Source organism: Rhincodon typus, chromosome 13 (assembly GCF_021869965.1).
Source record: "Rhincodon typus isolate 14 chromosome 13, sRhiTyp1.1, whole genome shotgun sequence".
Taxonomy (NCBI): domain Eukaryota; kingdom Metazoa; phylum Chordata; class Chondrichthyes; order Orectolobiformes; family Rhincodontidae; genus Rhincodon; species Rhincodon typus.
In genome coordinates this window covers 68,721,072-68,739,887 of record NC_063344.1, presented here as the reverse complement: position 1 = coordinate 68,739,887, position 18,816 = coordinate 68,721,072, and the positions used below count along the sequence as shown (strand labels likewise).

At 44.3% G+C, this 18,816-nt stretch overlaps 1 protein-coding gene across 5 annotated transcripts in view; it reads right to left on the bottom strand.

Moving 5' to 3' along the window:
• farp2 (FERM, RhoGEF and pleckstrin domain protein 2) overlaps positions 1-18,816 on the bottom strand; it is a 162,678-nt gene that overhangs the window by 33,060 nt on the left and 110,802 nt on the right. For all 5 annotated transcript variants that reach the window (XM_048604214.1, XM_048604215.1, XM_048604217.1 and 2 more), the window contains 2 exons: positions 2,458-2,642; positions 561-650 (listed from right to left, as the gene is read on the bottom strand). In XM_048604214.1, the coding sequence (XP_048460171.1) occupies positions 561-650; positions 2,458-2,642 (275 nt within the window). The remainder of the gene's footprint in view (positions 1-560; positions 651-2,457; positions 2,643-18,816) is intronic.

The following is an 18,816-nucleotide window of genomic DNA, read 5'->3' as shown; positions in this document are numbered from 1 at the left end:
TCTCAATAGCCCTCTAAATGCATCATTTTCAAATATATATCCAGCTCTCTTTTGAAACCTCGTTTGGAGTCAGGCTTCACCACTCTCCCAGGCAGCTCATTCCAAATCCCAACAACTCTGAGTAAAGAGGTTTCGCCTCATCGCAGTCCAAGCTTTCTTGCTCACAATCTTGAAATTGTGAACCCTAGTTACTGACACAGCAACTAGTGGAAACAAAATATCCTCTTTACCCTATCAAAGTTATTCATAATTTTGAATACCTCAAAATCTTCTCAAATTATTTTTCTTCTTTTACACCCACCTGAAAAGGCAAAAGGGACCCCGGCTAACCTTTCATCCAAAAGACGGCACCTCCAACAGTGCAGCACTTCCTTGGAGGGTCATCCTGGATTATGGCTCATTCTCTGCAGTGTGGCCTGAATCCACAGCCTCCTGACTCAGTAATTGAAACTATTCCTTGTTGAGCCAACAATACACCAACAAAGTACTCAAAAGCTAGCGGGAACGCACTTAAAAATATTTCCAAACTGAAGGACACAAAGCTAAGAGAAGCCCCTTACCACAGTGATGACTTCCAAATCCTTCAGGTACGTCCTCTCTGTGGTCAGGATTTCTTTTGCAATGAAGTAAGCCTTGTCAGCTGGGCAACGCTGTTAGAAACAAACTTGCCAGATGTTAAACTGTCATCGTAGCAAATCATTCTCAAACCACAGGTTATCTCAGGCAACCCTCAAATTATCGTATACACGCTCGAATCACCTATGGACATAGTACAACTTTTCCCACAATTCCCAACCACTGCTGGAATCAGGATAAGATACTGGAACAACCAGCAGCAAGTCCTACCCACTCATTGTTTTATCAGAACAGTCCATCAGAAATTCAGACCCATGACTATTCACTCATCTCCTCTGTCATTTTTATGGGGTAAAATCCATTGTTGATAAAGGAACAAGAATTAGTAATAGCAATAAGAAGGAATAGGAACTAAGCCCCTTGATCCTGTAGTACCCTATGATCTTGATCTTAACTACACCTCCACGTGCCCCCCCATCCCCCCACCCCTCAACAAGAGCAGAGAAAATGACTTTACTTGTCCTTTCTTCCCAAAAGCACCTCATCACATCGAAACAGTCAATCGTATAAAAGGATCCAGACCTTGATGAAGGGGAGCCTGGGGGTGGCAACAAAAGGGCTGGGTGCATTGAAGGATGGGAAGATAGGGAGCACTGGGAAATGGAGGCAGGGTCACAGGGGAGCACCGGGAAACTGAGGTAGGGTCACAGGGGAGCACCGGGAAACGGAGGCAGGGTCACAGAGGAGCACCAGGAAACAGAGACATGGTTTCAGAATCAACCAGAACTCTGAGGAGGTTCCATTAGAAATGAACAATTTGAAATAATTTAGCAAATCTGAAAACCTATATAAATCATATTATAACAACATTGTTCTCTGGTACGATGATGATGAGCCATAAAGAATGTGGACTTAATCCCTGACCTGTGCGGAGTTAGGCAACTTATGGCCAGGCAGAGGTCCATGCACCTGACTGGTATCTATCTGCTTGGTGGAGAAAACAACACGGTAGCCAGTTGCTATGGGACAGCATACACGTGGATATCAGAGGAGGCCTGGTGGAAGCTGGCCGCCCAGCACTCTCAGGTGGAAAGTGGGCCTTTTACTGAGATGACACCAGATATTACAGACAAGAATTGTGAACAAGAGTCCAGAAAGGAGAGGAAGAGGAGAAAGGGGACAGTAACACATATCTTGTACAAGACTGTTAGGAAAGATGGAAAGAAAGACCCAAGTTCTATATACTGTCCCAGGGCTCCAGGGCACCTCACAGTGCTCCACAACCAGTTAGATTTCTGGAACAGTATTTACTACAGTAACAGAGGAGACACAATGGCAAACCTTTGCACAGAAAGATCCCACAAGCAGCAATAATGGCCACACAATCTGCTTTAGAGATGGCATTTGTGAGACGAACGTTGGCCAAGTCATTTAGGGGACAAAAAAATTCCCCTGTTCTTCTTTGAACCAAGTCCCATTGGATCTTTTAGATCCATGTGAAAGCACAGGCAGGACCTTGGTTTAATGCCTCAACGCTAAATGCAGAGGAGTGTCTGACTTAAAAAGCCATGAATTTTGCCAATTAATTCTGGTATAAAGTTGTAATACCAGCAGCTGACTCCCTTACCTGTGACAGCGCCAAACCAGACACTCCAGTTACATGGTTGCAGCCTGAGGCTTTTCTTTATTTTTTTTTAATACCTTGTTACACTTTACACAAGCTCTTTTCACAACTTTGATGTGGAGGCAGCTAGCTAAAAATCTTTGCTCAAGCAGTTTGGAATTTCGTCTGGAGCAAAGCTCTGGCTAAGGAAAGCAATAATAAATGATAAAATGATGGACCACTAACACTAACCACTAAATGAGAATTATATTGCACACCTTCCGCCGGTCGTCGTCTTCATCATCCACCCTGGTACTGCTGGCATCACTAAGAATCGGACTCTGCAATGGTGACTGTGCCTGACCAGGCAAATCCAGGTTGGACGCCTGGGATCCAGGAAGTAGCACATTCAAAGGGCTCCTTGTGGCATGAGGAGACAGTTGCAGGCTGTCAACTAAACTACCTGAAACAGATTCAAAACACAAATGCAAGAAATAAAATTCAAGGGACACCTCTGTAATACAAATATATCTGAACAGTGCGAATAGGCCAGGCACAGTTGAGGGGGTGGTTCTATAATCAATTGGTCTATAATATAGGGAATACCAAATTTTGGAGGGTACTGTCCCCCTCTCATAATCTGATGTGATAATCTGGGACTGCTCCAACTAACCCTAGCCACTGTATCTGCTCCCTTGCAAGTCTGCAAAGCTAGGAGCACAACCCCTTCCCTGGGGTTGTCTTTGTAGCTCCTCCATATTTGCTGTGCTGTAATCATCTTTTATTTTAGTTGCTTCCGTCACAGTCCCAGACAGGGAAGAAATCACCTATCAATGGGTCTTCATTCTTTAAATGACCGATAGTTGCTGAAAGAAATGTTTCCCCCTGTAAGACTAGGAGACATTTTAAAAATAAGGACTCTCCCACTTAAGGTGGGGTTGAGGAAGAAGTTTTTTTTTGTTTCAGGAACACTCTTCACCAGGGAGTGGTGGACGTAGGGTTATTGAATATTTTTAAGATAGAGGTAGATAGCTTCTTGATGAACATGAAAGTTGACAGCTGACAGGAACAGACAAGAAAGTGGAGTTAAGGCCTCAATCAGATCAGCCCTGATCTTAGTGCATGGCAGAGTAATCTCAAGGCACTGAATGGTTTACTCCTGCTCCTAATGTATTTTTTTTTATATATATATAAACACTTCCGAACATGTAGATTCCGTGGGACCTGACATGTCAAGCGTGCAGTTTCTCGTTGTAGTACAGTCTGTTGTCTTCATGTTGGATTCTCTCTCTTAAAGGGTTCAGTCCAATAACTCAGTCCTCAAATCTGCACTCAGTCAACAAATGAGAAACAAGAGTCTTTTTTATTTGCTTCCAAATTTAAAAGGAAAATTGATAAAAATTAATGTTAGATAATTCCTCTCAGCTTAATATGCTTTACATTTACAAAGTGAAAGCTACAGTGTATATTTCATATATTACTTTTATGACATACAAAGCTACTCTATTTTAAAATGAAAAATAATATGAAATATACTTGAATAAAACGTTTTAAATTTGCTCTCTGACTTTTCTTTAAACAGCGTTAAAAACGACCAGAGACAGACAGATGCATTCTAGGGGAAGGGGCTGGTGCGGTGTTAATGTCACTGGACGAGTATTCTAGAATCCCAAATTAATGCACTGGGGTCATGACCTTGAAGCCCACTATGGCAGATGATGACATTCATATTCAACAAAAAGCTGGAATTAAAACCAGTTTATCGTCAACCAAGAAATTAATGTTGATTGTCATAAAAGCCAATCTTGTCCATTAATGTCCTTGAGGAAGGGAAATCTGCCTTCCCTATTTGGTCTGGCCTACATGTGACTCCAGACCCACAACAATGTACTTAACTCTGTTAACTGCTTCCAAGTGACTTTGTAAGCCACATAATTGTTTCAAAACTATTGCCAAGTCTAAAGTAAGAGAAATGAAACCAGAGACCACCTCACATCTACTTCAGTACTGGAAACATCAACAGCAATGGAGTTGCTATCAAACCTGCAAACGACACTGAAAAAATTTTACTCATGGACTCGATGTTGCAGATATCACCATCCCCTGATTGTATCCTATCCCACCAGCACAGCTGACAGCTCAGTGATACACAGTCGAGAAGGAGCTGCCCTGGGAGTCCTCAACATTGACTCTGGACCCCACATGGCATCACATCAAAAAATAGGCAAGGAGACTTCTTACAGGATACCACAGGCTGCTGCTTGACTTTGGAGGACTTTGCAGGTTTGACAGGACTGGGTTGTTGTTGGTGCTAGCAGTGAATACATCAATGTCAGATGATCGGTTTGGTTTTACTTCTTTCTTTATACTTTGGAGCAGTCATATCTGCTTCAGAACATCTCATGAGTGCTTCAGGACAAGGTCCTTGGCCCAGCAATCTTCAGTTGCTTTATCAATGACCACAACTTCAATATAAGGTCAGAAGTAGAGATCTTCACTAATGACTGCACAATGTTCAGTACCATTTATGACTCAAATACAGAAGCAGTTCATGCCCAAATGCAGCAAGACCTGGGTACACAGGCTCAAGTCACTAATGGCAAGCAATATGGGCAGCCAAAAAGAGGCAGATAATGACAATCTCCAACAAAACGGAATCTAACTATCGCCCCTTAAGATTGAATACCATTACCATCACTAAATCCACCCCACTATCAACATCCTATGGTTTACTACTGACCAGAAACTGAATTGCACCAGCAATACTGTGACCACAACTGCAGGCCAGAGGTTACAGTAACTCACCTCCTGATTCCCCAAAGCCTGTCCACTACCTATAAGGCACAAGTCAGGGGTATGGTGGAATACTCCTCACTTATCTGGATGAGTGCATCTCCAGTAATACTCAAGAAACTTGGCACCATCCAACACAAAGCAGTCTGCTTGACTGTCACCACATCCAACACTCAAAAAACACAGATACTAATCAACATGCAAGACTGATTTGACATCACTATTAGCCACATGGTGGCTCAGTGTAGCAGTTATCATCCTCTCATAAGTTCACTAAGCTGAGCATGTGCTCAGCACCTGGGAGATCTCTGACCATGATTGTTTAAGGGCATCACCAACTTTCAAGTTTGTTGCTGACTGATTCCTACTGGATGTAGCCATGAGTATCAGCGTTTAGTGCTTTCCAGCATTCGTTAGTAAAGTCTACAGGGAGCGATGTGTTACATGTTGAAGGTTTGGACCTAACTTCAAGGCTTCTGCATAAGCCAGCTGTTTCCAGACATGTGAGTAGATCCGCCTTGAAATACACAGAGCAGCACACGCTGCTGGGAGAGGGAGGAGAAGGGCAGAAGGGATCTCACAAGTGGCCATATCTGACGAGAGCAACCGGGAAGCAATTATTCTAGTGAACCTGAGTTGGGAATGGTGGGCAAGATGTGTACATGTCAGAAAAGACATCCCTGCTGCAAACTGCCTCCTGGTTCAGCTACAAACAGGCCCCAAGATGAGATCAGCATTATCAATGGTGATGACTGTTTGTGTGTCTGGTTCCTTCTGTCCTGGAGCAGGAGAGATGCTCGCTGTGCACTGTTGCATAAGGAAGGTCACTGAGGTTGTGTGTTCAAAGAGAGATAACCAGATTTTATTTGCACATCAGAGAGAAGTTGGCAAAGTAAATACATGACTTTGCAAGAATTTCAGGTTTTGCAACAGAGTTGGGCACTATTGACTGCATGTGCATCATATTGTGGAAGCCACATGTAAACTCTACCCTTTATCACAACCAAGAGGGATTCCACAACCTCCAGTTGCTGTGACCACAGGCAGAATATCACACAATGTGCAACATACTGAGAGCAGTCATGATGCCCTTCATTTGTGCCAGCTTGTTGTGCCAGCTGTATTGTAAGTCACCAGGCAAATCAAATCAAAGGGAGGGGTTGCCTTTAGGCCAAAACACTGACCACACATTGCTGACTCTGAGGTTTGCAATCCATTGCAGAACGCCCTGTAGCCATACAAAAGGTGACAGTAGACCACGGGCATGCTGAAACGGCACATGTACTGCCCGGGCCTCACTATAGGAACCCTGCAGGACACACAGTGGCCTGCTGCGTCCTGCACAGCATCCTAGCATGAGGGCACTATCTCTACAGCAAGCAGCTGATGAGAGGGAAGTGGAGGAGGAGATGGGACAAACTTGCCAAGCCCCCTGCAGGGCTGTCCATGAAGCACTCATCAAACCGCAATTCCCCATTCATTAACAGACTCATAACTTACCTTCCCTCTGCTCCTCACCATCAGATTTGGTCACTGAAATAACTCAGAGTTCAGCATTCTGCCACCAAGTCATCCTTTATTTACATGTGCACAGTACTTGACACTGGTGTGGCTTCCTCAGGGCCAGCTCTCAGAGTGAATAGGATGGCTGACGATGTTATATCTGTCAGCCAGGGCTCCCTGATTGAACCAGATTAACAGCCCTGATCAGGGAACTCCTATTCTGACGTCCACCCAGCTGACCTTGTTACAATCACTACATCCCTCCCCCTCCGAGTGCCAGGACTTAGGACTGTTCTTTCTCTTGTAGCTTCTCCTGGGGAGTTTGCACACTGGATCTGGATCCTCCAACTCAGCCCGGATACAGATGGCGTGTAGTGGACTGTAGCCCACCTTCTGCACTCAGAGCTTCTCGGAAGAAATTCATTCTCTTCTTCCGGCTGTAAAGGCATCGAGGCTGCAACATACGCCGTGTCCGTCTCAGACTCCAACAGTTGACAGACAGGCAGAATCCAAAGGTTCTAACTGCCAGGGGTATGTTTTGCTCCTGCACTGTTTGCGAGTTTGCAGCTTTCATGTGTGCACGTTTGCTCAGGACTGCCTCACCTACCCAAACTTTATACGTTACTGGAGCTGACCTCTGCACAAACCATGCCTCTTACCCATGCAGGGTCATGTCTGTGGTTCCTACACCAAACTTCACCCCTGAAGTAAATTATCTCTCTCACTTGGAGAAGTTGTGTGTCCAGCGTTCCTGATGCCATTTCACCCTACTCCTCCAGGTTCGGGAATATCAGGTTTAACCTGGTGCAGTCTTCTCCCCATTAGGAACTCTGCTGGAGCTACCCCTTGCAGTTGCATCAGGGATGGTCCTATAAACAAATAGGAACTGGGACAGTTTGCTTTCGAGTGAAGCTTTAGGCTGTTTCTTTAAGCCTGCCTTCAAAGTTTGGACTGTTCTTTTCGCCAGACCATTGGATGGATGGGTGGTGGGGAGCTGACCTTATAGGCCGAATGCCACTCGAGTTTATGAAATAATGAAATTCCCTACTGGTAAACGATGGCCCATTGTCTGTGACCAACACCTTCTAGAGCTCGTGTATTGCAAAAGATACGTGCAGCTTTTCTATCATCGTCCCTGTTTAACAAATGAACTCTATGCACATCCAGCCACTTTGAGCATCCACAATGACCAAGAACATTGAGCTGATGAAAGGGCCGTCATTGTCAACGTGTAACTGAGTCCAGAGTCTATCCAGCCATTCCCATGAATGTGGGGGAGCTGCTGGCAATAATCTTTGCCTTGTTGGCACTCCAGGCACTGCCCTACCAGTGCAGTTATATTTGCATCCAATCCTGTCCATCAGACATAACTTCCTGCCAATATCTTCATTTTGGAAACCCCTGATGCCAGCACCTTAGACAATGATAGCTGCTTCTCTAAAGACTACATCTTGGCAACGAGACCATTCCCAAGGTTAACTCTTTTTCAATAGCAGATGTAAGGGTGCCAGGGTGGAGGCCAGGTTACGAATTGACATTCCATCATAATTCACCAATCCAAAGAAAGACCTAAGCTTTGGTACAGACGTGGGAGCTGGGGTACCTTTGATCACCCTCACTTTACCTTCAAACGGGTGTAACCCAGTCTGTCAACTCTGCAGCCCACTTGGGTACCTGGAACATACTTATGCCCCTTCTAGGGCATACGCCCGCCTTGAAGAAACGTCTAAAGGACTCTGTCCAAGTTCTAACTGTTCCTTATTGATCCTTCCTGTTATTAGCATGTCATTCAGATAAATGGCGATCTGGGGTAGACCTTGTAAAATGTTGGAGATAGCAAGAACCGCAGGTGCTGGAGTCACAGTCAATAGAGTGTGGAGCTGGAGGAACACAGCAGGTCAGGCCACATCACAGAAACAGGAAACTCAATGTTTCGGGTCGGGACCCTTAATCAGGACTGGGAAGGAGGAAGAGAACTAGGAAATAAATATAGCGAGGAGTGGTGGGGCTGGGGACAGTGAGTGGGATGGTGATTGGCGAATGCAAGTAGGGGGTAGTGGGGATTGGTCAGTGGGAGGGTGGGGAGGATAGGTGGAAAGAAGATGGACAGGTTATATCAGGTCAAGGAGGCAGGGATGAGAGGGAGTGTTGGACATGGGATGAGGCCGGGTTTCAAATCTGATGAATTCTATGTTCAGGCCATTGAGCTGTAGGCTCCAGAAGCAGAATATGAGGTGGTTGTTCCTCCAGATTGCGTCTTTTTGCGTCATTGTGGCACTGGAGGAGGCCCAGGATGGGCATGCCATCCAGGGAGGTGTTGCTGATTATAGCGTACAGAGCGCAGATGCTCTGCGAATCAGTCACAGAGTCTGCCCGATCTGACAGAGGGTTCACCTGCACATCCTCCAACCTGGTCTATTGCATCTGTTGCTCCCGATGTGGCCTCCTCTACATCAGTGAGACCGAGCACGGATTCTGATCGATTTGCGGAGCATGTGCATGCTATAATCAACACCACCTCCCAGTTGCCAACCATTTTAACTCCCCCTTCCACCTGCCTGGGAGACATGTCCATCCTGGGCCTCCTCCAGTGTCACAATGACGCCACCCACAAATTGGAGGAGCAGCACTTCATTTTCTGCCACGGGAGCCTACAGCCCAATGGTCTAAACACAGAATTTACCAGTTTCAAAATCTCTCCAAACTGGCCTCGTCCCATATCCAATCCTCCCTCTCATTCCCATCTCCTTGATCTGACACAACCTGTCCATCTTCCTTCCCACTTATCCACCCTTCCCTTCCCACTGACTAATCCCCACTAACCCCTACCTGTATCCACCTATCACCATCCCACCTACCTTCCCCCAGCTCCACCCCTCCTCCATTTATTTCCCAGCTCCCTTCTCCCACCCCAGTCCGGACCTGAATTTTCGACTTTCCTGCTCCTCTGATGCTGCCTGGCCTGCCATGTTCCTCCAGCTCTACACTGTAAAATGTTCTCCATCATCCACTGAGAAATGGCACAGGCTGGTGATACCCTAAATGGCAGTCTCATATACTGGTACAAAACCTTACAGGTATTAATTGTGGCATACTTCTGGGACTCATCTAACCACAATTGTAAGTACGCATGGCTCATGTTCAGTTTCGTGAAGGACAGCCCTTCTGTCAGCTTTGCTTACAAGTCCTCTATGCGGGGGATCAGGTATTTATCCAGCTGTGAGAAGCAGTTTCCCGTTTTCTTAAAATCTCCACAAAACCAAACTGAGCCATCAGGCTTCAGAATTGGTATGAACAGTGCTGCTCATTCCCCACAAACTGGGTCAGTTTGATGATTCCTTTGTTTCCAGCCTTCTGATTTCTGCCTCTACTTTTGCTCGCAAGGCAAATGACACTGGACAGGCCTTGCAGAATCATGGGATTGCTTCCTGGTCAACATGTAAGGGAGGCCTTGCCTCCTTTGGTCCTTAAACCTTCCTGAAAAACCATGTGTTTAATTAGGACTTCACTCAGATGGCAATTTTCTAATCAAAAAATGTTGAGCCAATCAAAGTGAATCTTTTTCATCCAATTTCGCCTCATCAGGCTTAGGCTCGAGACTTTTACTACAATCAGTGGTAACTGAACCAGTTGCTTCTCATACGAGACCAGAAGCAAAGTTGTACTTTTAATCTGTAAAGGTCCCCCAGTACAGGGTCTCAGTCTAGCTGAGGTCTTCGCAAACTCCAGAGTGAATTTTGTTAAAGACTGGTTCTGCAATCATTGATACAGCCACACCGGTATAAACCTCCATTAGAACCGGGTGACCATTTAACCAGACATTTACTTTGATTGCTTCTGATTTGGACGTTGCTAAGCAATTTATCAGTTCCAAGCAAGAGGCAGGTGGGCTTTCTAGGCACTTTCTGAGATACTGACCTATGGGGGTTCTCTTACTCAATTCAGGCTTAGAGGGATTTTTTTTTCCCCTGTCTTGAGCCCGCATACCGGCAGCAGCTACAATTACTTGCTGGCCCAGATCCTTAAGAAAACGTTAACCGTTTGGCTGAAGCTCGGCTGTGTTTTGGGGTTTGCCTGTGGGCTGAACTAGAGTCCTTCTGCTGAGGACATGTCCTGAATGAAGCTATGCACTTGCCTTCACTCAAATGGTGTTCCCCAAATTCAGTCAGCCAGGCAAGGGTGTACATTTCCAGCGGAGCACCCTGCAACCCATAAGCTCCATTTGCCACATTTTCTAATGACAAAGTCAGTAGTAGCGCCTGCTTGAAGTCCAGTTTGGCTTCAGCTAATAGGTGCTTCAGCGTGGTTACATCATTAATCCCACTTTCCAAATGGTCTCTTGGCATCTCATTCAGGATTAACCCAAAATCCCATGTCTCTGTTAGTCATCTTAACTTCATTAAAAACTCCAACACTGATTCCCCTGGTTCTTGAGATGCGTAGTAAAAATGATTGCGCTTCAGAACTAGAGGCAGCTTGGGGTCATAATTTTCCTGAACTAAATCCGTGAATGCTTGAATGGTTTTAGCATCTGGTGCCTCAGGAAACATTAAGCTCCTAATATGCGAAAAAAACTGCTGGTCCACAAGCTGTCAAGAGGATTACTCGTTGCTTTCCATCTGCCCCAATGTTATTTGCTGGAAAAAAAATGCACTCTTTCCATATATTGGGTCCAGTCTTCGATGGCAGGATCGAACGAATGAAGCTTCTCAAATTACAGCATGATGCTGGAAGTGCTTACCCCAACTCAAAGATGACTGTTGCAAGCAAATTTATTCAGGAGCATGTTTTTTTTTAACCTCTGATTGCCACTGAGCTAACTTCACTGAGACCGGTATCCGGTCACCAAGCCACCCATTATTTACATGTGCATAGTACTTGACATTGATCCAGCTTCCTCAGAGCCAGCTCTGAGTGAACAGAATTTCTGATGCTCCTGTTTGTATTTGTCAACAAAAGCTCCCTGATTGGTCCAGGTTAACAGTCTCAATCAGGAACTCATTCTATGAGGACCAACTAGCTGGCCTCATTACAATTACTACAGTCTCAGTGCAAACAATGAACGCAAAACAAACACTCCAAAACAAATTTCTAAATATCAGATTGCATCAAACGTTAATGAATCTTTTCACAAAATTCCCTTGCTATCAATCTTCCCTGTACCTTTGCCTGTCTCAGTGCTCCCCCTACTGGTTGCAGCACAACTGGCAGAAGATGACAGCATGGCCTGAAGGAGGTCCAATTGCAGACTGCATCACCTCAGCATGGCCTGCAGCAATCTGTTTGGGCACTGGCAGGGTACAGTAGAAGGTGGACAGTTACTGTTGTCCAACGACAGTGGATTCATGCTCTAAAGAGCCACCGAGGCTCCTTCCCCTGCAGCAATCCCAGCAATGCATCTGACAATAGGTTGGTGCATTGCTGCAGTACACTGAAACCCACAAGCCTGAAGACACCAATGTGAATTTACACAGTGGCAAAGTGAACCTGCCTGACCTCAGTCAAAGCTTCCAGTGCAGCCAAGAAACATGGACGCTGAGTCGTGGTACAGCTACTGGAGTTGGCTACCTCTACAATGCTGGAAGTAATGGGCACAAGCTCTGCTCAAAACCCTGTGCAGATCTGTGTCAGTCCATTACATACTCCTTGACGTTAGCCTTGATCATACGTAGCAAACAGCATTCTCTAATTTGTCCCATCGAACTCCCTACAGTAGAACACATACGATCCTACCCACCAACTATCACCGTTATTGCTCTTGTCTGGACTTCAGCCCTCTCCTGTCTAGCCAAAATCTAATCTAGCACCTAATGCACGCCTAGTGTTAATCTCTGACATCGGTCATGCAGTGATGTTGCTTCATCATCTTATTGTTCCTGCACTGTCACATCAGGGTGCTATCCTTGAAAGGAGAAAGATGCGACGCAAGGTCCGTTTTATGATGACAGTGGGGGTGCAGATGGGCAAGTGAAACATGAAATTCTTCCATCGTTTGCAGCTTACAAATCAGGAGAGATTGTGGCATGTGGGTGTAATGAGGCAAGGGGAGGATTAGTGAAGAGTACATCAGCATCTTGAATGGCTTCAGCCCTGCCACTGGCCTCAGCATGACCAGTAATCACGATCTTCTCAATAGGCTAAGGACTGTGCCTCCTTCTCAGTGCCTCTCTGGTTGCACAGCTCCTTCCCCATAAGGGAGAGGGAAGAAAATCAGGAAGTGGGACGTAACTTGTCTGGACAACGTGGCAAAAAGCTGCCAGTGGGAGAGAGTTGAGAGATGTACCTGAGGTCTGAAGTATGCTGAGTGCAGGAGGATGAGTGAAGGCTACAAATGTTAGATGTGAGTTTAAACATTAGAAACTGTTGGTCAATACATAATGAGGCCTGACTGCAGCAGCATCAGACTGCAGTGGTGCAGTTGGTGGGACATGGGATTTGAAGATATATTCACTGACCTTGACCCTTCACGTGAGAACACTGAACCTCAAAGTCCAGCATTCAGGTCCTCACATTGATTCCTAGCACTGTCCTCCACAAACATCACACTTCCAATGCCTTCCGAGAGTTTGACTGGATAACCTCACGATATTATAATGTCATGCCTCTCCTTCTTAACTATAGCCTCAGGGACTGCTTTGGAAAATGCTGGTGCCTGGTCTCTCCAACACTATCTGCTGCCTTCTGTTCTTTCCAGAGCTGCATCAGTCGTAGAATAACTCCAGTCTGAATTCAGCTGGCATGAGGTGGCACAGATCAGCTTTAACTGGTCCTAGCTTCCCCCAATGTCGGCTCCCTGCTGAGATATACAGGCACTTTACAACATTGTAGTGTGAAGCCAACTGTAAATAATCATGTTATTTAACAATCAGCTCAATGTTTAGCCCATAAAATTCTAGTTAGAGAAGCACCTACTGACTTGACAGGGCAAGTAAAATGCGAGTATGAATAGTTTATCACTAAGCTTTGACAGGAAACATTTAGAGAACAGTTTTCAATGCATTGGATGATTTTAGACTACGTTTTGTTGCCTCAAATGAGACAAGCCTACTCGACCGCTTGCAGATGAGGCAGTCAGACTTGCATTGTATGGACATTTGTCACATTGAAAATGTCATGTGGCTTATACGTAGTGGTACCTCATACCCACTTATGCAACATTCTGGTTTCTTATCAGCATTTAAGACTCTACCATACCTCTATTGCTCTCCAGCAAAAGCTTACAAGTCCATTCCCTGGTCTTAGCTCCCAGACCCAAGCCCGCATAGTAGCTTTTCCCAATATACATCTCCTTGCCTTGCCAATTCCAGTATCCACCTACTCCATCTCTTTAGGGTTCCTCCACACATTAACCGCATTGTTCCTACCCTACAGTGAACCACATCTTGCTGGGCTTATAACCCTCTCCCACACATCACCAACCTACCCAGAGACTGAGCACCCAAGGCTGGCAAATTCCAAACTTCCAAACGACTCCTATTCTCCAACCAAACTGTGGGAATATGGATTTACAGTATCTCTGCACTTTAAAGTCTTGAGTTGTTTGTGGGATTCGTACAGAATGAGTTAAAACAGTGCTCTGGTGAATGGAGATGCATTGTGAAGCAATCCTAAAACAACATTAAGGGAGTCGAGGAAATATGTGCAGGTCATTCACCTATGTGATGGTCAAGGAGATATTGATCTGGTCACCGTTTATAGCTTCAATAGATCATGTAACCATGGTGACACCATGATAAGGGAAGGCTGAGACAGGTTTATGCTTTTATAGTTATTGATTTTGCTTAACTGGACTCTAAACATTGACTCCGATTTTCTCTCTACAGAAGCTACGAGACCTACTAAGTTTCTCTAGCACTTTGCTTTTGCTTCGGATTTCCAGTATCTGGAGTTTTGTTTTTATTTTAATATATGGTAATTGTTGCCAGGGCGATGGATGGAGACAGTAGCTATAGAATGAAGTTTAGAGTGAAGTCAATGGCTGCCCAATATTGAAGTGGAGGAAGTATCTGCCTATACAATATTGACGATTTAGGATCAATGTGGGAGCTGAGAGAGGTTGTGGTGAGGTAGAACTGGGGCAGCATGCCAATGAAAAATAGGAGGGCCAAAGAAATGATGTGGCAGCATGAGGATACTATGGTTGTGACTAAATAGATAAGAATGGAACTAGGTAAGAGCAGTCCAGACCTCTCAACGTTCCGGTTGCCAACCAGCATAGACTACCACATCTGTCGTCAAGTATAAGACCAGATTCCGTGGTCACAGCTGCTCACAGCCACCAGTCAAGTCTAACTGCAGCTCTCTACCAGCTAAATGGCAGCTAGTGGGGTAGCACTGTTGAGGAGTGCTGGGACAAGTAAAATTACAAAACAGTGAGGCATCAAGGGAATGTGCAATGGTGACTATCATTTATATGATGCACACTGGTACAACTGTGGCTCTGTGGTGCTAATCGAGCAGGCTGCTTCGTCCTGGAGGTTTTGAGTGTTGTTGGAGCTGCACTCATTTAGGCAAATGGACAGTATTTCATCACACTCCTGACTTGTGGTTTATAAATGTGGTTTGGAATGTTTATTTCATATTGGCATGGAATTACATGGTTACCTAGATGTGATGGTCAGTGACAGAAGGTAGGAAAGGTGTGGGGCTGTGGCCGAATGGGAGTCTGAAGTATTGATATCACACTCCATGCGCAGGACATCAGTATTCTGGGTATCACCACTGATCAGACATTGAACCGGACCAGCCACATAAATACTGTGGCTACAAGAGTAAGTCAAAGGCTGGGAATTCTGCAGCACGTAACTCACAGCCCAGTCCATCTCACAAACCAGTCTTCCTTCCATTGACATCATCTATACTTCTTGCTTCCAACATGATCAAAGACCCCTCCGATTCCAGTTATACTCTCTTCTATCGGGCAGAAGATATAAAAGTTTGTAAACACGTACAAGCAAATTCAAGAACAGCTTGTTCCCTGCTGTTTTCAGACTTTTGAATGGACTTATTTAAATGTTAATGTTGATCTCTCTCTGCACCTTCTCAGCAGCTGTAACATTGCATTCTGCATTTCTGTTTTGTTACTCTGATGCAACTGTATAATACGCTCTGCCTGTAAAGCACATAATACAACACTTTTCACTGTACCTCAGTCCATGTGACATTAATAGATCAGATCAAATCATCCCCTGACTCCCCAAAGCCTGTCCACCAACTACAAGGCACAAGTCAGGAGTGCGATGAAATACTGTCCATTAGCCTGAATGTGTGCAGCTCCAACATCACAAAACCCCCAGGACGAACCAGTTTGCTCGATTACCACTATATCCACTAGAGAGGCACTGTCGTACCAATGTGTATCACATAAATGATGACATGCAGCAACTTACCAAGCCTTCTTAAACAGCAATTTCCAAACTCCTGACTTGTCCATACCCCAATATGTGGTACAACAGACAAATGGGAACATTGTTGTCACACACCATCCTGACTTGGAACCAAATTATCATCACTGCCTCTGAATTGAAATCCTGCCAGCAGTATGGGTGCACCTGCACTACATGGACTACAACGATACAAAGCAGTTCACTGCATCTTCAAGGACAAGTACGCAACAAATGCTTGCCTAGCCTACAGCATCCACATCCCATACAAGAATAAAAGAAACGCTCTTAGATTCGCGTTTTGAAACTGTACCTTAGCATCACTGTCAGTTCTATCTTTAAAAATCCAAACAATCTGTACTATAAAGTATGGCTCAGACAGTAATTTTCAGGTTATGCCTTTAATGCTTTACATTCTGCATTTTCATGTCATGCCAATGTTACTACAGCACAAATGAAGTCTAAATCTGGAGTCACAGTTCACCCTGATAATACAGCAAAGCTGGAGTCACCATTAAAAGAGTGAGGCCCTGTCCTGTGCAGACTGCTTATGTACTGAGTGTACATTTACAGTTGGTACTCAACCAAAACATGGAGTAGACAGTTACAAGTATATTAGAAAGCTGAAAGAATCAGGCTTCTGTAACCTAGAAATAACAATTGTTTTGAACATTCCCAGTTCCGAAAAAAAAAATCGAACGCTTCCATTCAGAAACATTTGTGTTCAAGTCACACCACAGTTCTATGAAATGTAGATGTCAAAAGAGCAGGAGCAATGAATTTACTGCTTTTTGGCAAATGCACATTATCATATGAGGCTGGAGGAACACAGCAGGCTAGGCAACATCAGAGGAGCAGGAAAGCTGACATTTCAGGTTGGGACCCTTCTTCATTTTCTGAAGAAGGGTCCCGACCCGAAACATCAGCTTTCCTGCTCCTCTGATGCTCCCTGGCCTGCTGTGTTCCTCCAGCTCCACGCTTATCTCTAACTCCAGCATTGGCAGTTCTTACTATCATATGAGGCTTTCTTTGGTCTTTACTAGCAAAGGTTCTGGGCGCAACAGCAATGCACGCTCCAGGCAATCTGGGGCTCTGCTTGGGAAACATGTATGCATGTTCCATTTTAGCTAGACACCTCCACTGTCAAACTCACTGAGCAAGTTCATACAGGAACAATGATCACTTCAATGGGATCACAGAGCAGTTCACTCTTGTGGAAGTATGGAATAGGTGCTTATGACACCAAGAAAATTGGAAATAGGAGCAAAGAAAGAGGCAATGAGAACATGTGTAGTAACTCAATTGTAAATTAAATGCAGACTAGCATCTATAGAATGGGGTAAATGCCAGATTAAAGAGATGGTCCTAAATGATACTTAGTGACACTTCAAGATTTTTTTTAATGTTATTTAGAGTTCCATCAAATTCAGCTACACACATGGAACTGTATTTAAATGTACAACTGGGGGCCAATTATTGTGAAATGACTTGGCACAGTAACTTATCAGTTAATAACTGAAAAGTCAAGCTTGTATGGAATTAAATGCCTAAAACAAGAAGTCTCTAAATAACAGCCAGATGGTGTCTTGTGCTGAGGCAAGGATAGGAGTTGTTAGTGATCGAGACATGGACTAAATATCTAAACAATCAGTTAACACATTTCACTTTACCTCTCCTCCAGCACTTCTGCAAGAAAAACACAAAAAGAGGGACAATAATTTTAAAACTTTATAGTATCTCCTGCTTCTGGACCAGAAAAAGTAAACCTCTGTAATTAACACTTGTTAAACTCTAACATCCATACATATTCTTTCCCCTCAAGACACTGCCATTTTCACATTGACAAATATGAAAGCAGAAAGCCACAGCAGGAACTGAAGCCCTTTGTTGGTTTTGTTCAAATGTATATTTGACTCTTGCCCTTGGTGCAATTCTTATGTAAAGTCATGATCAAGAACAAATCAACATAGAAGCCATTCAATTCATCCTTTATTGAAAGGAGTCAACACACAGTCAAACCCTCAGCCCCAGGCTATACAATGGGATACAACAGTAGTATGCATAATTGCCAATATTAGATTATCCAGGCCATTCGCTGCTCCCCAGCACTTGACAGCAAAAGGAAATTGAGAATTACTAATCAGCTTAAAAACTGTTCTTTGCTGCAGATAAAATTACAAGATGAAGATTGCTCCCAGTCCAATGAAGCAACTTATCAATTTGCTTTGAACAATGTTGATGAAAGAAGTGCTTGTTTTCGTACACTGCTTTTTACAGACAAAGTCATTTTGAAGTACAGCGTTGCAAGGTAACTTACAAACTCCCATAAACAGCAATGAAATAAGTGACAAGATTTTTTTTAAATATAGGGATTAAACTGGATGAGGAAAACTCCTTTGATTATTCTTCCAACACATTACATCCAGGGTGTTTAAATGGCTCAAGTAAAAGACATCTAGCTAAACAAAATGCAAGTAATTAAACATTGTAGTGATGAACAGCCTCAGTGGTGCTTCTCAACCCTAACATTCCATTACTCATCTAGACTAGTTTACTGCAAAACACAAAGTGCATAAGGGCATTACTCTAAACTGTGTTTAATGGACACTGCCTGCTGAATACCAGGACTATGGATCATTTATACTAATACACAAATCATTAACACCAATTACTTTAAACACAAAAAACTAGATCTCCTGTAGCAGAATAAAGAAAGGCAACTTCACTATAAACTCTAAAACAAAACAAAACTGTGGATGATCAAGATCTAAACTAAACAAGAAGAAACTATTACAGGAGACAGCAAGAATTGCAGATGCTGGAGTCAGAGATAACTGTGGAGCTGGAGGAACACAGCAGGCCAGGCAGTATCAGGGTGCAGGAGAGTCGACGTTTCCGGTCAGGACCCTTTTTCAGAAATGGGGAGGGGAAAGGGAGCTGGGAAATAAATAGAGGGAG